The sequence below is a fragment of the Sinohyriopsis cumingii genome, chromosome 6 (assembly GCF_028554795.1).
Source record: "Sinohyriopsis cumingii isolate HCF-2022 chromosome 6, ASM2855479v2, whole genome shotgun sequence".
NCBI lineage: Eukaryota > Metazoa > Mollusca > Bivalvia > Unionida > Unionidae > Sinohyriopsis > Sinohyriopsis cumingii.
In genome coordinates this window covers 121820805-121845572 of record NC_142966.1, presented here as the reverse complement: position 1 = coordinate 121845572, position 24768 = coordinate 121820805, and the positions used below count along the sequence as shown (strand labels likewise).

General features: G+C 32.7%; 1 protein-coding gene and 1 long non-coding RNA gene across 2 annotated transcripts in view; one reads left to right on the top strand and one right to left on the bottom strand.

The window, feature by feature from the left end:
• The window catches only part of LOC149797858 (uncharacterized), a 338244-nt gene that overhangs the window by 106319 nt on the left and 207157 nt on the right, over positions 1-24768 (top strand). The window contains exons 5-7 of the mRNA XM_089960811.1: positions 17276-17419; positions 18296-18360; positions 19255-19487. Of these exons, the coding sequence (XP_089816937.1) occupies positions 17276-17419; positions 18296-18360; positions 19255-19487 (442 nt within the window). The remainder of the gene's footprint in view (positions 1-17275; positions 17420-18295; positions 18361-19254; positions 19488-24768) is intronic.
• On the bottom strand, positions 11951-15070 carry LOC149797859 (uncharacterized). The gene is made up of 3 exons (XR_016421891.1): positions 14810-15070; positions 14024-14168; positions 11951-12238 (listed from the first exon to the last, which is right to left on the bottom strand). It is a non-coding gene; the product is annotated as an uncharacterized LOC149797859 (long non-coding RNA).

Below are 24768 nucleotides of genomic sequence, written 5' to 3'. Positions count from 1 at the left end.
ACTTTACAAAGACACATTGATGCACAAACATTGTATTGAATAGCATTGAAAATGTCAATGTTTACATAAAACATCACTTTACAAAGACACATTGATGCAAAAACATTGTATTAAATAGCATTGAAAATGTCCATGTTTACATAAAACATCACTTTACAAAGACACATTGATACAAAAACATTGTATTAAATAGCATTGAAAATGTCCATTTTTACATAAAACATCACTTTACAAAGACTCATTGATGCATAAACATTGTTTGGAATAGCACTGAAAATGTCAATGTTTACATAAAACATCACTTTACAAAGACACATTGATGCAAAAACATTGTATTGAATAGCATTGAAAATGTCCATATTTACATGAAACATCACTTTGCAAAGACACATTGATGCAAAAACATTGTATTGAATAGCATTGAAAATGTCCATATTTACATAAAACATCACTTTACAAAGAGACACTGATACAAGAATACTATCTTGAATGGCCATTGACAATGTCCGTATCTACATAAAGCATCACTTTACAAAGAGACATTGATACAAGAAAACTGCCTGAATGGCCATTGACAATGTCAATATTTACATAAAACATCACTTTGCAAAGACACATTGATGCAAAACGTTGTATTGAATGGCCATTGAAAATGTCCATATTTACATAAAACATCACTTTGCAAAGACACATTGATGCAAAAACATTGTATTGAATGGCATTGAAAATGTCCATGTTTACATAAAACATCACTTTAGAAAGACACATTGATGCAAAAACATTGTATTGAATAGCATTGAAAATGTCCATATTTACATAAAACATCACTTTGCAAGGACACATTGATGCAAAAACATTGTATTGAATGGCCATTGACAATGTCCATATTTACATAAAACATCACTTTACAAAAACACATTGATGGAAAAACATTTTCTTCAGTGGCCATTGACAATGTCCATATTTACATAAAACATCACTCTGCAAAGACACATTGATTCAAAAACATTGTCTTGAATAGACATTGACAATGTCTATATTTACATAAAACATCACTTTATAAAGACACATTGATGGAAAAACATTGTCTTGAATGACCAATTACAATGTCCATATTTACACGAAACATCACTTTACAAAGACACATTGATGCTAAAACTTTGTCTTGAAAAGCATTGGAAATGTCGATATTTACATAAAACATCACTTTATAAAGACACGTTGATGCAAAAACATTGTCTTGAATCGCCATTGACAATGTTCATATTTACATGAAACATCACTTTGCAAAGACACATTGATGCAAAAACATTGTCTTGAATTCCACTGACAATGTCCATATTTACATAAAACATCACTTTACAAAGACACATTGATGTAAAAACATTGTCTTGAAAAGCCATTGACAGTGTCCATGTTTGCATAACATCACTTTACAAAGACACATTGATGGAAAAACATTGTCTTGAATGACCATTGACAATGTCTATATTTGCATAAAACATCAATTTACAAAGACACAATGATGCAAAATCATTGTCTTGAATGGCCATTGACAATGTTCAAATTTACATAAAAAATCACTTTACAAAGACACATTGATGCAAAAACATTGTCTTGAATAGCATTGGAAATGTCCATATTTACATAAAACATCGCTTTACAAAGAGACACTGATACAAGAATACTATCTTGAATGGCCATTGACAATGTCCATGTTTTCATAACATCATTTTACAAAGGCACATTGATGCAAAAACATTGTCTTGAATGGCCATTGACAATGTTCATATTTACATAAAAAATCACTTTACAAAGACACAATGATGCAAAATCATTGTCTTGAATGGCCATTGACAATGTTCATATTTACATAAAAAATCACTTTACAAAGACACATTGATGCAAAATCATTGTCTTGAATGGCCATTGACAATGTTCATATTTACATAAAAAATCACTTTACAAAGACACATTGATGCAAAAACATTGTCTTGAATAGCATTGGAAATGTCTATATTTACATAAAACATCACTTTACAAAGACACATTGATGCAAAAACATTGTCTTGAATGGCCATTGACAATGTCCATATTTACATAAAACATCACTTTACAAAGACACATTGATGCAAAAACATTGTCTTGAATAGCATTGGAAATGTCCATATTTACATAAAACATCGCTTTACAAAGAGACACTGATACAAGAATACTATCTTGAATGGCCATTGACAATATCCATATTTTCATGAAACATGACTTTACAAAGACACATTGATGCAAAAACATTGTCTTGAATAGCATTGGAAATGTCCATAATTTACATGAAACATTGCTTTACAAGGACACATTGATGCAAAAACATTGTCTTGAATTCCATTGACATTGTCCATATTTACATAAAACATCACTTTACAAAGACACATTGATGCAAAAACATTGTCTTGATTAGCCATTGACAATGTCCATATTTACATAAAACATCACTTTACAAAGACACATTGATGTAGAAACATTGTCTTGTATAGCCATTAACAATGTCCATAGTTACATAAAACATCACTTTACAAAGACACATTGATGTAGAAACATTGTCTTGAATAGCCATTGACAATGTCGATGTTTACATAAAACATCACTTTACAAAGACACATTGATGCAAAAATATTGTCTTGAATGACCATTGACAATGTCTATATTTACATAAAACATCACTTTACAAAGAGACACTGATACAAGAATACTATCTTGAATGGCCATTGACAATATCCATATTTTCATGAAACATGACTTTACAAAGACACATTGATGCAAAAACATTGTCTTGAATAGCATTGGAAATGTCCATAATTTACATGAAACATTGCTTTACAAGGACACATTGATGCAAAAACATTGTCTTGAATTCCATTGACATTGTCCATATTTACATAAAACATCACTTTACAAAGACACATTGATGCAAAAACATTGTCTTGATTAGCCATTGACAATGTCCATATTTACATAAAACATCACTTTACAAAGACACATTGATGTAGAAACATTGTCTTGTATAGCCATTAACAATGTCCATAGTTACATAAAACATCACTTTACAAAGACACATTGATGTAGAAACATTGTCTTGAATAGCCATTGACAATGTCGATGTTTACATAAAACATCACTTTACAAAGACACATTGATGGAAAAACATTGTCTTGAATGACCAATGACAATGTCTATATTTACATAAAACATCACTTTACAAAGACACATTGATGCAAAACCATTGTCTTGAATAGCATTGGAAATGTCCATATTTACATAAAACATCACTTTACAAAGACACATTGATGCAAAAACATTGTCTTGAGTTCCATTAACAATGTCCATATTTACATAAAACATCACTTTACAAAGACACATTGATGTAGAAACATTGTCTTGAATAGTCATTGACAATGTCCATATTTACATAAAACATCACTTTACAAGGAGACATTGATGCAAAAACATTGTGTTGAATGACCATTGACAAGGTCTATATTTACATAAAACATCACTTTACAAAGATGCATTGATGGAAAAACATTTTCTTGAATGGCCATTGACAATGTCCATATTTACATAAAACATCGCTTTACAAAGACACATTGATGCAAAAACATTGTCTTGAATTCCATTGACATTGTCCATATTTACATAAAACATCACTTTACAAAGACACATTGATGTAAAAACATTGTCTTGAAAAGCCATTGACAGTGTCCATGTTTGCATAACATCACTTTACAAAGACACATTGATGGAAAAACATTGTCTTGAATGACCATTGACATTGTCCATATTTACATAAAACATCACTTTACAAAGACACATTGACGTAAAAACATTGTCTTGAAAAGCCATTGACAGTGTCCATGTTTGCATAACATCACTTTACAAAGACATATTGATGGAAAAACATTGTCTTGAATGATCATTGACAATGTCTATATTTACATAAAACATCACTTTACAAAGACACATTGATGCAAAAACATTGTCTTGCATGGCCATTGACAATGTCCATATTTACATAAAAAATCACTTTGCAAAGACACATTGATGGAAAAACATTGTCTTGAATTCCACTGACAATGTCCATATTTACATAAAACATCACTTTACAAAGACACATTGATGTAAAAACATTGTCTTGAAAAGCCATTGACAGTGTCCATGTTTGCATAACATCACTTTACAAAGACACATTGATGGAAAAACATTGTCTTGAATGACCATTGACAATGTCCATATTTACATAAAACATCACTTTACAAAGACACATTGATGTAAAAACATTGTCTTGAAAAGCCATTGACAGTGTCCATGTTTGCATAAAAAATCACTTTACAAAGACACATTGATGCAAAAACATTGTCTTGAATTCCACTGACAATGTCCATATTTACATAAAACATCACTTTACAAAGACACATTGATGCAAAAACATTGTCTTGAATGGCCATTGACAATGTTCATATTTACATAAAAAATCACTTTACAAAGACACATTGATGCAAAAACATTGTCTTGAATAGCATTGGAAATGTCCATATTTACATAAAACATCACTTTACAAAGACACATTGATGTGAAAACATTGTCTTGAATAGCCATTGACAGTGTCCATGTTTTCATAACATCATTTTACAAAGACACATTGATGCAAAAACATTGTCTTGAATGACCAATTACAATGTCCATATTTACATGAAACATCACTTTACAAAGACACATTGATGCTAAAACATTGTCTTGAATAGCATTGGAAATGTTGATATTTACATAAAATATCGCTTTACAAAGAAACATTGATGCAAAAACATTGTCTTGAATTCCATTAACAATGTGCATATTTACATAAAACATCACTTTACAAAGACACATTGATGTAAAAACATTGTCTTGAATAGCCATTGACAATGTCCATGTTTACATAAAACATCACTTCACAAAGACATATTGATGTAAAAACATTGTCTTGAATGACCATTGACAAGGTCTATATTTACATAAAACATCACTTTACAAAGACACATTGATGCAAAAACATTGTCTTGCATGGCCATTGACAATGTCCATATTTACATAAAACATCACTTTACAAAGACATATTGATGTAAAAACATTGTCTTGAATGACCATTGACAAGGTCTATATTTACATAAAACATCACTTTGCAAAGTCACATTGATGCAAAAAGATTGTCTTGAATGACCATTGAGAATGTCTATATTTACATAAAACATCACTTTACAAAGACACATTGATGCAAAAACATTTACTGGAATAGCATTGAAAATGTCCATGTTTACATAAAACATCACTTTACAAAGACACATTGATGCAAAAACATTTACTGGAATAGCACTGAAAATGTCCATGTTTACATAAAACATCATTTTACAAAGACAAATTGATGTAAAAACATTGTGTTGAATGGCCATTGACAATGTCCATGTTTACATAAAACATCACTTCACAAAGACACATTGATGCAAAAACATTGTCTTTAATAGCCATTGAAAATGTCCCTGTTTACATAAAATATCATTTTGCAAAGACACATTGATGAAAATATATTGTCTTGAATGACCATTGACAATGTCCATAGTTACATAAAACATCACTTTACAAAGACACATGGATGAAAAAACATTGTCTTGAATAGCCATTGACAATGTCTATATTTACATAAAACATCACTTTACAAAGACACATTGATGCAAAAACATTGTCTGGAATAGCAGTGAAAATGTCTATGTTTACATAGAACATCACTTTACAAAGACACATTGATGCAAAAACATTGTCTTGAATGGCCATTGACAATGTCCATATTTACATAAAACATCACTTTACAAAGACACATTGATGCAAAAACATTGTCTGGAATAGCAGTGAAAATGTCTATGTTTACATAGAACATCACTTTACAAAGACACATTGATGCAAAAACATTGTCTTGAATGGCCATTGACAATGTCCATATTAACATAAAACATCACTTTAGAAAGACACATTGATGCAGAAACATTGTCTGGAGCAACATTGAAAATGTCCATGTGTACATAAGACATCACTTTACAAAGACACATAGATGCAAAAATATTGTCATGAATGGCCATTGACAATGTCTATATTTACATAAAACTTCACTTTACAAAAACACATTGATGCAAAAACATTGTCTTGAATCGCCATTGACAATGTCCATATTTACATAAAACATCATTTTACAAAGACACATTGATGCAAAAACATTGTCTGGAATAGCATTGAAAATGTCCATTTTTACATAAACATCACTTTACAAAGACATATTGATGCAAAAATATTGTCTTGAATGGCCATTGTCAATGTCTATGTTTACATAAAACATCACTTTAGAAAGACACATTGATGCAAATCATTGTCTTGAATGGCCATTGACAATGTTCCTATTTACATTAAACATCACTTTGCAAAGACACATTGATGCAAAACATTGTCTGGAATAGCATTGAAAATGTCTATATTTACATAAAACATCACTTTAGAAAGACACATTGATGCAAAAACATTGTCTTGAATGGCCATTGACAATGTTCCCATTTACATTAAACATCACTTTGCAAAGACACATTGATGCAAAACATTGTCTGGAATAGCATTGAAAATGTCTATATTTACATAAAACATCACTTTACAAAGACACATTGATGCAAAAACATTGTCTTCAATAGCATTGGAAATGTCCATATTTATATAAAACATCACTTTACAAAGACACAATGATGCAAAAACATTGTCTTGAATGGCCATTGACAATGTCCATATTTACATAAAACATCACTTTACAAAGACACATTGATGCAAAAACAGTCTGGAATAGCATTGAAATTGTCGATGTTTACATGAAGCATCACTTTACAAAGACACATTGATGTGAATACATTGTCTTGAATGGCCATTGACAATGTACATATTTACATAAAACATCACTTATAGCATTGAAAATGTACATGTTTACATAAAACATCACTTTACAAAGACACATTGATGGAAAAACATTGTCTTGAATGGCCATTGACAATGTCCATATCTACATAAAACATCAGTTTACAAAGACACATTGATGCAAAAACATTGTTTGGAATAGCATTGAAAATGTCCATGTGTACATAAAACATCACTTTACAAAGACACATTGATGGAAAACATTGTCTTGAATGGCCATTGACAATGTCCATGTGTACATGAAACATTATATTATATGGTCAGTAGAACGATTTGTTAATCACTTCATGTCTCCTATCAATCAGATCACTTTTCCAAATTTTGGAAACTTTATTATTAGTGGACACTTTTTTGACAGGTGTCATGGGGTACCTCAGATGCTTTAATCTATCCATAATTTATGTAAACCACTTGAATGATTAAGCTTTTGCATAGTCCAGAAATATCATCCAGCAAATGACACCCACTGAATGTGAAGAGGACAACCAACCTCATGAGTAGTCCAAACAATTGACACAGAAGTATAAAATATAAAATTCTGATAATGATAATAATAATAATAATAATAATGATTTTATTTAAAGAAGAACCTCATTTGGTCAACTGATGAATCTTCCATGAGGCATTCTATAATTAAAATTTGTACAAATATATATAATGCACAACTTTTTACAAGATGAGGTGTCTTTCAACAAGAAATGCTATTAAAAACTAGAGTTGATCTACAAAAAAATATGCCAAAGGTTTTAAGGATGACCAAGAATGTTTTAGACATGTGTCATGTGGTATGGAACTCTATCATCTGGCTCCAAAAAAGCAAAACACTTCTTATAAAACTCTGAATTTGGTTTAGGTAAATATAATTTGTTGTTCAAGATGGGTCTTAGTTCATGCATATGCACATTTTCAACAAATTCAAAGTTATGTTTAAGATAATCAGGAGCTAGTCCATCTATGGATTTATAGACAAGTAAACTCTTTTGAAACTGAGATCTCTGCTTCAGTGGAAGTCACCTTAGGGTTTTGAAATGATCTGTTGATGGTGCATCTTAATCATCATTAAGAATAACTTTGCTGTTCTTTTTGTATTTGCAAGAGTTGTTGCTGTTTTGGGTTTAATGCCATTTCCCAGTGCAAGATAGGCTGTACATGGTGGCCAGTATAACTGGTGGAGGAAGAACCTGGGAAAATCCAGTAAGAGCCACCAACCCACTGGAAGCAACTGGCAAGCTTTCTTGCATACCCACATTGGCTGAGCCCAGGAATTGAACCCATATAGACAGAGGTTGGTTGGCAGTGAAAGGTAAAGGTGAGTGCTATGGACCACTCAGCCACGTGGGAGCAGAATAATCTGTGCCTTTTATAATTTATTTTTTATGTATTGTATTAGTAACAGTTAACTACTAATACATATGCAATATTCCAAGATCTGCTTCAAGTTTTTAAGAAATGTAATAGTGCTATTTTTCATGCTATGGTACTATTTGTTAGCTGCACAAATGAAAATAAAATGCTTTTTCTACCATACAGTTACAAAATAGTTGTGTATTTTTTCTTCAGTTTTTCTGTATAAATTATTTAAATCCCCCAAAATACAAATCATTCAGATCATAATAAAAGCTGTACGGTGTTTGTCCCTATGTTCTCCCAAGGCTGCTTAGAAAGGCTGTTATATCAACAATTTCAATGCAATGAACAATAGGATAGCATTTTATGTTCATTTTTTATACTTGTCATTTTAGTTACTTGTGTTATAATTACTGCTGTTACTGATTAACAGAAAAGTCAGATTTGGCCTCTGTGATGCGGAAATGAATCGTTGAGAAACTGGACTAAGGGGGGGTAACTTGGCCTAAAGGGAGGTAACTTGTACTAAAGGCAGGGCTGGTAGGTGAATAAGAGTATGCATTTGCTCAATCATTTTAGATAAGTGAATGTATGTCTGTAAAGGTTTTATTTTTCAATAATTTACATAAATTTAGTAATAAATTTCTTTGTAAAATATCCCTATTTCTTTCCCTTTCCTTTTTATGAAAAGTAGTCCTACTTTGACCCTACTTTTTCACCCAGGGAAAGATTGTCATTATTGTTTAATGTTATTAGCAGGCTGAAACTGAGAAGTAGATGGTAGATTGCCAATTACTGTGCAACTGCAAAAGTGATGTTTGAAATAACTGTGAAAATTGATGGCAGAGATGGAAATGTAGATGGTAATTTATCCAGCAGGTTGGTCATGAGAAGACTGAAGTTGAATGAAATTATAATTCCTGATCTGCCTATATATTATGCTGCAGCAGACATGTGTCTCTGCTGTTTGTACACATGTGAGAAGTCCAGGTTGCCAGTGCAGGAGATCTATTTGTGTTTTCCAGTGCAGGAGAATGGCATTTCATATTTTTCTTGGTAGTTTGACCTCTCTGCAAATTACTTTCTTTCACCCAAATTTAAAAGTTGGTTTAGATTTTTGTGTGAGGAAAAAAAGAAAAGAAACTTGTTGAATAATTATATTAGCTTATTGGGGAAAAGAGAAGAATGAACATAGTACATGGTTGGGTCCAGTTACATCAAAAGTCTGTTTGTGGTGTTTTAGGTAGCTCCTGCATTTAAATGAGCAAATAATAACAGTTACTGCCCACTTGGCACTCAGCATTAAGAGGTTAGTGTTAGGACTGATTGGCCAGGTGTCAGGATAATGTGACTGGGTGGGACATCATGCTACATGTCTGCAGCATGGTGCCCCAGTGCTAGACATCAATATAAACTGCCACACTGCAGACATCATAGTGATATGACTGGAAAATTGTTAAAGCTATGTTAAAAAACCAAATCACACACACACACACACACACACACAACAGTTACTTCCCTTTTAAGCTCTTCTCATATTAGACCAGAATAGCTTAGGTGGCGCTTTACAGTTTCATATTTTACATAGGGTTAGGATTTTAAAGAAAAAGAATTTCCCTGGCTTTCCTCACTGGTTATACTGACTATTAAAAAAAGACTTTGTATATCTTAGGATAATTCAAAGAACCTTTAATTCCCTTTATTTTGGTATATGATTGATGGGTGTAATATAGGTTATAGAGTACAGAGCTTGGCCTTACTCCAGATGTGTACCTTTCAAAAAGTGCTAGCTCCACTTGGTCATTTTCACTTCCTGAACTTGAGAGGTAAATTGTATAAAAAAAAGAGCCGATAACTTTTTTTACATTTTATATATTTGGTAATTCATTCATTGCACTTTCAGAAGCTGGTATTGTCTAGTCTGGCAAAATTCATTTTCCCTATTTTAATAGCTGCTATGGATAGTGTACTTTATACTAATTCAGGCTTATTTTTTAGCACAAGGGAGCATTCATTTTAGTTAGCAGTGTGTTTAAATCATGTACAATTTCCAAAAGTACAATATCCAAAGAAATATCATCCACATTACATTAATGTAGCATAAAGGTATGCCAACATTCTCTCCATTGTGCATGTTTTAAATGCAAACAACTTCACCTTACATACATCACTCTCTCAAAAGTACATAATAACTGGTGAGCACCCCCTTACATGGTGGCTATATGTTTGTCTGTCCATTATTGCTACTATACATAAACTGCATCTTTTTGGCCATTTCCTGGAAATCATTTAGGTTATTTGATTAACATTTCTTTTGCATCAAGGCTACTCTACCTAAACTGCTTGTAGGTTTGCTATGAAACTTTACTCACACATTAATCCCATTGTCCAGTTTGTCCTAAATGAAAATTATGATACTGTCTAAGCCAGATTGGCTGCCACAGTGGCCATCTTTAAAATCTTGTTATCACAAGTTCTACTGAATGAATGTCCATATTGACATTTCTAATGATGTCTTCTTGGTCCTAAATGAAAATGCTGCCAATCTGACATTAGATATGGCCACCACAGCAGCTAATTTGAACATCTTGTTATTGTTTAGGAATTTCTGAGACGATTTCAACACTCAACTGCAGTTAAAAGGAGCAAATGGTCTTATCTTGAATGCTTGGAAATTCTTTGTGGCCAGTAGGGTGCAAGTCACTTTGTGTGACTGATCTTTCCTCTAGTCCAATCTTCAGCAATTAGTGAACATTTTGGTTATCACAAGTGAGCTTGAAGATGATACAGGAAAAAATAACACCTTTTAAGATTCATTTGATTAGCCTTAATGCAAAAGATTTCCATGAAATGGCAAAAGAAAGGTAGTTTATGCAGAGTATCCATAATGGACAAACAACTGGCCATAAGATGAACTCTTGTGGTTTATGACCAAAGAGCTGAAAAGGGTAATAACTCTAGATAACCTTTTCTTTTAAATACAGAAGCTATCTAAAACTAAATTTGCAGGAAGTACATTTTTCTGAATGAAAACTGCATAAATTGACATTTGATATAACGTGGCCATATTATATATGTAAGTAAAAAGAGTATAATATGAACATTCCCCCACACCAAAACTGCCTACCCTTCTGCACATGAGATTCTCACGTGAGATCTAACTCAGGTTAGTCTCATGTGCAATTTAACATGCAAATTAGGTAGAACTCACGTGAGCAAATAGATTCTAATAAGAAAATCACATGTGCAGGAATTATTAACAAGAGCAATATCTTGCTCACATGAGCCACACCTTGCTCACACGAGCCACACCTTGCTCACATGAGCCACACCTCGCTCACGTGAGCAAGATCTGCTCACGTGAGCCACACATCGCTCATGTGAGCAAGATTTTGCTCATGTGAGCAGCATCTTGCTCACATGAGCAAAAACAACAAAAAACAACTATAGTATTTAGTTTTTACTGAAAACAACAATTAAACAAAGATCAATATTCAAATCTAGTAATCATAATCATATAATTTGAGTTTGATTAGTGATTTTTTAATAAGGTAAGCAACTAGAGTATGTATGTATGTATGTACCTGTTATATTAATACATCACATTTATTCTAAACACTTTAAGGTCATATGGAAAGATACTGCTGGAAATTTGCTTCACATGAAGACCATTCTTCACTGTTCCAGAAAATTTGAAGCAAACAAAACGTGTAATTGACATTCCTGCTTCTGAATTCATTATTTGCCAGTCTGCAACAATATTTTCACTTGGAGATTGTTCTCTTTGAATCAATGCACTTCCTGTTGACCACTGAATTTAAGTTAGCAGGCTCAGTTTTGAACTGCTGAAAAATGAAACCTGAAATGGAAATGAAAAAGTTGGTAGAAGTTTTTTTTCTTCTGATCACAGCATTTGAGACATTATGTAAGGTTGATTTTTAAAGATTCATTTTGCAAGGTAAAGGCAAAATACATAATTGTAGTTTGGATTAGATGGCACTTTATCACACTGTGAAAATAGGAGCCAACTGTTTTCCCAAGGACACACTTACGCAGCCAACCCAGTCTGAAAATTCATCCTTTGGACTATGAGTCAAATAGCTCTACCAACAGAATTACCATAGTTAAGTAGCAAACATATAAACTGCACTGTTGATGAGATACCTGCAAGTCATGTTGCATATTCCAAATTTGACTACTTCTGGATAAAGATGCCAATGTGTACCCGGGTATTCTCCCTTAGATAATAACCTGGGTAATAAAACAAACAATTGGGTACGCGTTGAAAAAAAAGTGTTCACAGGGGCTCATATGGTTGCTTACAATTTACTTGTCATGCGTAGTCTGTATAATAATACAATCCTTTCTCAAGTGACCTATTTAAGAATCACCGCTGATATTTCAAGCCTGACCATCCTAACTTCATGCCTGTCCATGGTTCATGTGCCATTTTTCTCATGACTTAAAACACTCTTGTTTTCAGATCCTGGTGACATTATCTGGGTCAAATAAAATTAAGCACAATATGAATGTCTGGTTTAACATGGCTACTGTAACATGCACTTCTTATACCACCATGTTAGGACAAAAAATGAATGAAATGGACAACTATACAGACTGAAATATAAAGATAAAAAAAGTTTGCTACTTAATAACAGTTTTGAAAAAATCAAATAAAAATTAATGCATCTGTAACTTCTGCATGAATTTTACATCAAACAGTTCCAAGAAAACAGACAGGTTCTTGAATGTGAAACCATTTGCTCTAGATTCATTCTATTATGATACTATACACATAGCAGTCCAGCTTAAATAGAAAATAAATGGCACCAGATATCATTTTTGAAAAAAGAAGAAAAAACAACAAAAATAACCCGGGATGTATCAATGCAACTGATGGATGTTATGTAACTGAAAAATGTTAGAGAAAAGAGATTTTGTTAAACTTAAAAACATGTTGCACTGGACCGTCGTTATGGGATGAACCATGGCAGGTTGAGGATAATACAACAATCAACATTTATGGACTTTATGACGATTCGCGAAAGTTACTGTAGGCATGTACACTAGTCGAAATGACTGTTATGCACAAATAATTTATCAATTTCTTTTGTGTCTATTCTCATCCATACTACTAATCCACACGAGTTCAGCTGATTTGTGACAAAAATTATAACTGCATATACATTTTTCATACAGTTTTCTGTAATAATGGCATGTAATTTATACTCGTTGTGCTCAGATTATGATTTTTGCCACTTATATTAGTAATAATTATGCTTACAGCTCTTTTTGGGGTTGGAACATGTGAACCTACAACAAAGCAGTTCAGCTTCACATTTAATACAATTTCCTTTTGATTGTATACTCTGGTAACCAATCATTAGGAATGATGGGTACACATTAGAAATTTCCAAAATACTGACATCTCTACTTCTGGAACAGTGCTCTGGAAGATTTCTCCAAAACTTTTAGGATACATTTTTCCAAAATATGTACATTTGCAATATATATAGAAATTCAAAATCTGGTTTCCAATTTTTATTTTTAAAAAAAAAATGTATTGGGGGTCAAATTTTAGAGCCTGAAATGCATATGTTATCATGTGTATTACATCAAAAGATTTGAAGCGTCTTATACATACCCTTTACTGGAGTTGAAATTTCCTCTAGCATGGCAATGCAGTTTTGTCTGACTTCTTCCTGTTGCTGTCAATGTTTTGCACTTCTTTCAAATGATCGCTAACTTTGTTGTGTTCATTAAATTTTGTTACCTTCATGAAATTTAATCTGTAAAAAGATAAAAATTAGTATAATTGATCTTTTTTTTTAATCAATGCAGAACAGAAAGAATGCACTGAAATGAGAAAACGATTTGGTTGGCAAAAGAGTCCTAGTCTATAAGTGTATATAAGCATTAAGAAAAGCTGTAATCCTTATCCAATTAAATCTATTTTAAATTTACCAATCAAAATATTTGACAGACAGGGCAAATGGCTTTTAGGAATAAAATCGTGAATTAAGCTACTGCATTTGGTTCTCAATCGTGTATGCTTATCTTGATCCACCCAATCAGCAATAAAATAATACGAAGAACATTTATGTTTGTACATATTGTTTCAATCGGTAACGCAAGTGCTCCTCACTGAGGCGCCCGCATTATTATTGGGGGTGGGGGTAAGAGCCAGACATGGTTGCACAGTTGAATTGTGGAAGGCTTAAATATTCGATGATAGTGTGGTGTAGATATCATTTTTAGAAACAGGAGGCTGAATTATTATCTTTAAGTAAAATCTGAAACAAATCCTTGGCTCAATTTTAAACGACCATGCGAATTTATGCTTATGCTTATAATGTCGATGATTCAGGCTAACCACTTTGATCATTCTAAATGCGAAAATTGTAAAAAGAAATGAGTAAAAGTAACTTACATCTTTCTCGGCAAAGAACCGGTCTTTCATAATCCTTGAATCTTCCCTAACAGCACGTCGACGTCTTCTGTTTCGTACTGGACATTAACATCTTTAGATGTTGGTGTTGGTTTCTATATTTTAATAATGTCCACACTCTTGCTGTCAGAATATTGTTTTAAGAGCAAACATGTTGCAGGAGAATATTAAAACTTTCTTCATAAACAGCGTGGCCCTGTCTAAGAGAACATGGCCCGCGCGTAAATTTCTGTCTGTTCGGTTTAAAAGTGCTCTTCTACATGTACACTGTAGGTCAACATCCAGCATCTGTTGAGTTTATCTGAGGCGCCATAAAGGGTAAATTATTAGTAAACACGTTGTTGTACGCATATGGGCTTGTATCATTGATTACAATATAAAAGTCAGTCATACATTTAGTAAAAAAAATAATACTTTTATTATTTTGTACTACTGTATGACTGACATTTAAATTGTAAGCAAGGATGCGAGCCCTTCTGGTTTTACACTCCTTTGTACACATGTACTCGGGTATTTCTTAATGTTATATTTTATGTATCAAATAAATGCTATTTTATTATCTGATGTTTCATAAAAACTGAGCTATACGTGAATTCATATCATTAATAAGTTATTTAATATAGACCAAGTTAATTTTGATGTTTTTACAGTAGCTTGTGCCGAGCCATGCCCCATAGGACACTCTAATGGTTCTAACAAGCCGATTCTTCCACCGTGTACTCTGATAACCTGGGTCACAGGAAAGTTAACGGAAACGTCAGTGATTTGTTTTGTGATTATTTCAATGGGAAATTTCTTTTATGAACTTTGAAATGACACGATCAGAATATTTAAAAGGCTGCAAATAAGCAAAATTTTCCATTGCCAAGAATATACACGTGTAAAACAGTGCGAAACAGCTACACAACCAAACACGACTAGATTAGGCAGTTTCTTACGGATTTATTAAATTTTATGTACAGTACATGTTTTTTTTTTTACTGATAATGTACATATGCATAGGAAACGGGGTTGGGGTGAAACCTCCATAATAATTTGTCTAATACGTAACCTGTTCGACTGTTCAGTTGGCATTTGAATTTTGGCGGACACTAGACAAATGTTTAATGTTACCCCGCTTATTTCTTTGATGCCAGACATTCAACGTCGGTGGACAATATTTTATTAAACACGTTAATATTATTAATCCTGTATGGTTTCTGCGTGGATTAAACATAGGCCGTTTTATAGAATATGGGGAGGGGTGCGTCAAGCGTACGTACGCGGGGGGGGGGGGGGGTAAAAAATATGCATGCGTGGGGGGGGGGGGGTCAAGCTTTGCCAGATTTTTGCGTACGTACTAAATGGATGACCCCTAAGTCGAATTACACAATTCAGTAAGTATAAGATTGTATTAACTTTTTGTGCGAATATTAGGCATGGAAGAAAACGATATAATTTATGTAATTCTCCAATTTTGCTGGAAAATGACTTGAGAGTTTATTAGGCCAAAAGGACTGTGCATCAGTGTTTATTTTTTCCCCAGATATGTGGCTATGTATTTGTTTTACAGTTTTATAGTGGGGTTTTAGAAGTTTGTGAATAAAGGAGTTGCATCATATGTTTATGGAACATAGGATTCATTTTAGGGCAAAAGTTTTATTTCCTTTTTATATTTGTAATCTGTGTATTTTGGGGAGAGAAACATTTCACCTTTTTACGGATTACTTTATTAAACATTAACCACGATCAGTATGCAAGTTATTAACTCTATTCTTTGACAGCTGTTAAAGTTTAATGGGTAGTCTGGTTATACGAGACCTTAATTCTGAATTGTTTCGTTTTATGAACAGTGAAATGAACCCTAATATGTTCAAATACAAGGAGCCTGTTGGGTCAAAATAAGATTAAAACTCACTGTGAGAAAATAAGTTGAAGATGTTTTAAAATTTAAAAAATACAACAAAGCAACATGAACAAGTGCAAAATAGAAATGATGTCTATTTGACAATAATGGGGATGCTTGACATTCAACATTTACACAAAATATTTAAGTCCAGATTGCTCATGTGATAACTCACATGAGAAAATCCAACTTTGAATAAATTTGAAATAAGTGTTTAATCAGAATCAAAGTCCAAATTTCTCACGTGATAACTCACGTGAGAAATTAGAACTCTGCCTTATTTTCAAACATGGTTGTATGTAATGGAAAAGAATGTTTTCTAAGTTCTACTTTCTCATGTGAAAATTTAGATTCTCACGTGAGCAAAATCTGCTCACGTGAGAATCAGGTTAGTTTTTCCTTGGCTCACAAGATCTAACAAACTGCACACATGAGCCTGCAAAATCTACCCAATTTGCATACATTTCTAACAAGGTTCTCATGTGCAGGTTATGAGCAGCTCATGTGAACTGGTGAGATTTTTCTGTACGGGCCAACCTGAGAAATATTTTGATCTTTTGCAGGTTTGGGAACCTGCATGTTGGTGGTGTCGGTCTTCTTGTCTTTGTACTATGTCATGGAAGTGGTGTGGGCCATAGTTTACCTCAGCCTCTCGATTTTTGGCTGCATTCAGGGTAAAATGCCATGGATGAATTATACAACATCAGGTAAAATTGTTTTAATTTTCTTTTCAATTCTTCCTGACCAATAACTGAATGCGTTAGTTTCATATGGTGAAATTTTCTTTGGAGATAACTCCATATTTAGTTGACTTGTTTATAGAGGATGATGCTGATGAAGATCTTTAGGTAATTGAACTTGCATATCTAGCCTGTATTTAAAGACCTGTCCACAATTTATATGGTCAATTGTATATTTAGACTGTAAATAAAGAATATCTGTCTACAACTTGTATGGTCTGTTGTATATCTAGACTGTAAATAAAGAATATCTGTCTACAACTTAATGTACGGACTATTGAATATTTAGTCTGTATGTAAAGGGAACCTGTCCACAAATTGTATGATCTTCTGAGTGTCCATTATTGACAGGTTTCATCATACTTGAGAGAGATATCTGTCATTAGAAACACATGTGAAAAATCTGAAAACCAAGCCTGTTTTTTTGGTTTGTTTTTTATTTGGGGTGGGGGTGGGGTTGTGTTGGTTTTTTTTTTGCAATACTGGGACCAGTTTTTGGTTTTCAGTTCCAAACATAGGAGAATATTTAAATACCTTCTCCAAATTAACCAGAAAACAGAAGTTGACCAAATTCAGAAGGATTGTTTCAAATAAAGGAAATCTGTACAAGCACTGATTTCAATCTCCTGGTTGGCATCTGCCTCACAGGCACATACCAAAGCAGTTTGCCAGGAAATCTGGGTTATTAAGACTTTCTGAAAGTCTCTTAGTAATGGCAGCAATGTTGGTGAAAAATTTGTATCATTTGTGCAAAGTTAAAAGGTCTTATACTTACAGCTGTCTGTGAAATTTGAGCAATGTGGCCCTTTTTCATAAGTCACATAAAGGTTTTCCTATATTTAGTCACAACCAAGTTCTTTCTGGCTATTGGAAATTTAGGAAAGAAATTAAGGAACAACAGAAAGAAAGTTAGAATCAGGCTGTGATTCCACATTTTCCAGCTATTCCTCAAATATAGATTTTGTGTTGGTTATTGTTCTTGAAACAGTATTGGGATTTGTTTTCTTCTTGGCAGTAGAGAAAGCAGAAAGGACAAAGAATTTTAGACCGTAAGTGTGCTATGCATCCCGGTGAAGTTTTTACCGGTACGGTAAATTGTTTTCTTTTATTTTATGTTGGAGAAATAAGAAAAAACATGCAGAATGCAAAATAAATAATGACAAAACTTACAAATATAAACGCAGTCATATTAGTTTATGACAATTTATTGACATAGTAATTTAACATGAATTTGTACTTCTATGTGACCTGTTTTCAATTATGCTGATTATAGAGCAATGTCAATAGCATACCGGATACTGTAATCCATATATAAGTCGATGCAGTTTCAATGACACAATCCATATATAAGTCGATTCGGAGTATAAGACGAAGACTGAACTTTCAAGTCAAAAAGTATCAACTTATACGCCAGAAAATACGGTAGTATACCTGAGAATCTTTTTATTTCTAAGAAAACGGTTCAATGATTTTTTTTTTTCTTTGAGAAAATCTTCACAGGCCTTTGCATATGGAGTCGAATAGTTAACATGTGTTCTATTTATAGTGCGCTGCACTTTGTAACTATGCTCTATGAGGTAAAGGGTTAATGAATAAAACACAATTCTTCCAATTTAAGGTGTTATGACAGCAATGTGATTCATCATGCCTTAAGAATGTTAAGTGAAAAATTATACAAAATTAAGAAATATATTTAGACACATCCATTTGAGGAAGAGTTTGCAGGATTTCTTGTGAAACTGGCATTGTATGTTTTGACATTTTTCAAATATCCCTGTCAGAAAATGTATTTTTTCACTTAGACATATATGTCAAAGTTTGTTTTAATTGAGTTACTTTATTTATTAATTCATTTGATTGGTAACTGCTGTATTAATTCCTTTTTTGTTTGTTCAACCCTTTCAGGGGATGAAAACATGTATAATCTACCTCAGGTATACAACAGATCAGGAACTGAAGGTTTGACCATATCAAGTGTGAACTCCACTAACTTTGAACATTCCAGTTTGGATACCCCAGCTCACCACTACTTCTAGTAAGTTCAACTATCCTAGTAACTAGTATTACCTGCCCACACCATTTGGTAAGACATATAAACCATTTATGCTCACTTGAAAATCAAGTCCAGCTGCAAACAACATTGACCCTATAATTTTTGGCCACAGATCAGGGTATGTATAGATTGTTCTAATGAATACTCATGACAATACTGTACTGTATATACTAACTTATAAGATGATTCCAGCTGCAAATGCTTAGACCCAGATCTGCCATTACATAATGCACCAGTAGATATGCATCTGTGCAGTTTGTAAGAAGTAATCACTAGAACAAAATATATGGACTCTGATCTGCAAGAAAATTATGTGACAGCAGATCAGGATGTTTGTTTTTTTGCAGTTTACTTGTTAGCAAGTGTGTATGGTATACAGATCTGTCAGTGCAGTTTGCAGTGGGACTTTTAAATGAATATTTATGGTACCTGCTTGCATTCAGGAGAATGTTTTGGGTTTATTTGAGACACGAAAAGTGTGTTTTGTGTCCCTAACAGATGGGGCGGGGGCAGCGCATGCATACATGCCAACCATTATGCTTTTTGGTGTAATGATAATGTTTTTTCAACCTAATTACATCTTACGCCTGCATGTATTGGATTACCCATGTATATTGATGACCTTTTTTGGTACATTAAAAATGAAATAAAGAGAATGCAATAAAAGATTTGTTTGTTATTTTTAATATCATCTCTTTACTACTGTATAAGAATAGCATAAGAATACATTTGTCCTACAGAGACTTGCATGTAGTTTCCTTATTTTCAATTTTTAGCAGCTACATATAACACATATCCAAGAAAACTGATAGGTTTCTTCAATTTAAAAAGTTTATCACCAATTCGGTATATTTTGATAAGATATTTAGGAAGCATATAAGTCTGTACTTTAAAAAAAATTGCCAGATGTGAAGCAAAACAAGCTTTATCAATTTGACACATGTATGTTATATGGCTGAAAAATATTAGAGGAAATGGATCTTTAAACTTCAAAACATGTTGGATCAGAAAGATGACAACTTGAAAATGCTTTACAAATTTATAAAAAAAAGAATATGAGAATGAAGTAATACAGAAATCAGATTGAACACATTGTTGTGTTCATAGCAGAATTTGTGGACTTGACTCCACAATCATTCAGTGAAAGCTAGACATGGAGACTGGTTCATGTGAGTGTTAATAAATAATTTGCCAGTATGTTTTGTGTTTGTATTGTGGTACTAATCCAGATGGATTTTGCCTATTTGTGACAAGCATTTTAACCAGCTGCAGAGATTGTTATTAACAAAAATAAATAAACATTTTTTTTATACTATTATACTTTTTCCTGTAAGTTTGGCATTTACTATATAGATTACACTTTATATTCTCAGATTACACTTTTTATGCTCAGATTATGCTTTTTTGCTACTTTCATTAATAATTTCATTAATAATAATTACATTTAAGCCTCAAAAGGGGTTAGCATGTATGTATGTGCATGTGACCTAATCAGCAGCAATGTATAATTGAGAGTCAGTTACTGTATAACTTTTAAAATCGAATGTAAATTCAGATTTGAAAAAATAAGTATGTTTTCATTATATATTCTAATAAACATATAAATAGATTGTATATTTAGCATTGTCATATATCATCACCACACACACACACACACACACACACACACACACATGCGTACACATAATCACAACCACACATTAAATAGAAACTACACCAAATTTCTGTCTTGAAAATCCAATGGACAATTGAATAGTTTTAACTTGTAGTTACTGACTTTGCTGATCACAATAGTCAACTGGAGGATTTTAAGATGATACAGATGTCATTCATGCCCATCTTTACACTCTATAGAGACTGTATGGAACTGTTTCCTGTTGATCTTGTCAAATTTTTCTCTTGCAGGAAGTATTATTATGCTAACAGTGTCATGTACTATGTTGATAATGTTATATACTGTGTTGACAATGTCATATACCATGTTGACAATGTCATACTACGTTGACAATGTCGTATACAGTGTACATTATTTACAGGATCATATAATATGTTGACAATGTCATATTATGTTGAAAATGTCGCATACTGTGTTGACAGTATCATATACCATGTTGACAATGTCATACTATGTTGACAGTGTCATATATTATGTTCACAGTATCATATACTATGTTGACTGTGTCATACTATGTTGACAATGTCATATACTATGTGGACAATGTCATATTATGTTGACAATATCGTATACTCAAAATGAATAAATTGTCAGTATGATACTTACACTATATAAAACTCTCCTTGCATTTCATTTCCTCTGTTCAGCCTTCAGATGACTCTGAAACTGAAAATTAGAAGGTTTCAACAACGTGCAAAAAGTGGTCTTTGAAATAACAGAAAAATGGACAGTTTATTTGGAAAGATTGACAGTAATTGAGCTGCCAGCTGGTTGATAATGAGAAGGCTTTATGTTCATTACTCTAACTGCTGAAATAATCCAGTTTTGTGTATAGATTAAAATCGGACTGGAAAGAAATGTTGCATCTGATCATGAACTAATGAATAATCTGTAAGAAAAAAATGGCTTAAACATTCTCATTCAAGCCAACAAATTATAATAACTTTGTTTCTTCAGCAGTCATCTTTGTTTTATATAACTTCAAACAAATTGGGTTATTTCACTTGTGTACTTCATCAATGTAAATTAGCTTGATGGGCTCTCCCATGGCATTGCTGAAGGGACTAGCAAACAGAAAATCACTTTAGTCATTGCCAGTCAGCTAAGTAATCAATGGAATGGTGGTTGTTTATCTCTAACTGCTTTTACCTTGGAATTGCCACTATGATAATATATGTTTAGACTGCCTATAGATGAAGCTTTCCTTGAACTTTAAGTGTGAATCTTTGTGAATCATGCCCGTTTCCTGTTTGAAAGGTTACAGATATATACATCACCATGTCAAAAAAGCTTCTCTCGTATCATACAATTAACTGGAAATCATGTATTTGGGAGACAAAAAATGTGTTTTTGTGTGACATTTTGGGATCAGGATAATATGAACATACTATTTGCATTTCAATATGCCCAGTCTTTTGTCTACCTGTCTGCACTTCGATGCTTGCCTGATAAATTTGAAACCTTTTGATGAATCTTGGTATACCTACTAATCATCATTCAAAGATCCATCTTCCATATTAAGGTCAAAGCTCATTGTTTTATGTATTTCAATACACTTTATGTTTTGCTCTCTAATTTCCAGGTAACCTGAGATTAAGAGATGGAACTTGGTATACCTTGAACCCATTATTAGAATATGTCTTGCAAATAACATTGGTGGTCATATTTTCAAGGTCATGAGTCAGTATTTAAGTTTTCCATCACTTTTCATTCTGATCTATACCCTTAAAGCCATCTGAAATTCAAGGTTACAATATGGTATGCTTACACATCTTCACTAAAAGTGCGTCATGTTCCATAGGGTTTCTGTCTTCAGTGTCAAGGTCACAGCTTTCTGTTTCAAGTTTTTATAACACTTTTTTCAAATTGTGTAATTTTAGAGCATTTGAAATTCAATGACTAAAACGTTGTCTAATTATAATCATTATCATCAGAATGTGTTTTGAATACCACCTTGGTTTTTGTGTTTGAATAAAGGTCATGGTTCAATCTTCATTCACATTTTCCCTTCTGATATATAGCTTAAAAGATTTGTTTCTGTTAATTGGATTACAATGGGTGTATATGTACATTGTAACTACAAGATGTTTTCATCCACAATTTGATCCTTTATAATATTTAGGCATTCTTTTTACAACCTTGACAGATCCTTGAATTTGTGAGGTTGCCTCCAAATTATTGAGCTTTTGAAACAGTTGAGAAAAAAATCTTAAATAAGTTGATATTTTCCACAAACTCCTTGAACTTGTCTGATGGAGTACAGAATGTTTAAAATGAATATATCACTTTTAACATTAAAAATGTTTGTATTTTATGTATTTTCAAAAAATATAATAAAATGGGATAAAGTTGGGGGGATCAGTTGAAACACAAGTAATATTCCTTTATTGTTGTGACATGTATTTTTGTTCTGTTTTGAATTCAACTTTAATGTTAACCCATTGATGTGTCATACAGTGACAAAGTAACATAAAAAGTCAAATTTCCATATGGAAAAATATTCCTATAATACTGTTGGAATTGTTTATAAACTCCTTGAAAATCTACTCCTTGGAGTTGTTACCACACATCACTATTTGAAGTTCTCTTTTGTTTCTGCTTCTTTTTGAAAGCTGTTTGATGCATTATGGATGAACCATTTTGCACTTGTATTTTTTTTTAATGCCATCTTGTTTATGACAGTCAAGGATTTATCTTCAAGGTTAAGGTCACTAATCAATTGTTTCACCTTTTCTGCACTATTAGTCTGTAATTTGAGATATGACAATGAAATTCCCATATCTGCCCAGTAAGTTTACAGTGCTGTCACAAAGATTACACGCAGATTCCATCACTGTATACTGTTGATGACTTTATCATCTAGGCATGGTAAAAACCTCTATGAATTCTCTTTTTCTTTAAAGAATTGTAACTCAGCCAGGGATGGGGAAGTGAGAGAGTGGGGTATTTCAGTCACAATGATATGTTTTAGGTGGGAGCCTTCCAATCTAAATTTAAGAATTTGAAAGCTTTGGATAATTTTTTTGGTTGAAGATGTCAATAAATTGAAAAGAAAAATGTAATGCCTCAACAGAACAAATATGAAAGCAGAATTTTTTAGATAGTTAAGATTCCAAGAAATCAAGAATCATTTAGAAATTAATTTTTTGATTGCTTTCATGTGCTACTCTTAGTTGATTATCTTTCCTCAAGTAAGTGTCATTACATAGAAGTATGGAAAAAGTCCTTGTAACTAAATTGTCCCCAAGTAAGGGTCATTATGTAGAAATATGGGGAAAAGTTCCCTGTAACTGAGTGTCCTTTAAAAAACAGCTAAATAAGTTTTTAAAATCCAGCAGATTTGAACAGGTTGAGGATCATATTAGATTCATATTACCGTATAAAGAAAGAAAAGTATGTTTGTGTTGTAGGATTGAGAATGTCATTGTTAAATGATAGTCATAGATATTTAGCATATCTGGCCATAAACCATATATGGGTGTCATGAAAAAATGTAAGTACAGTAACTAATCTTGAGCAAGTCATGAAAGACATACCCTAACAGCAACAAATGTCATGGAAGAGCTACCCTTAGAGCAAAATGTCATG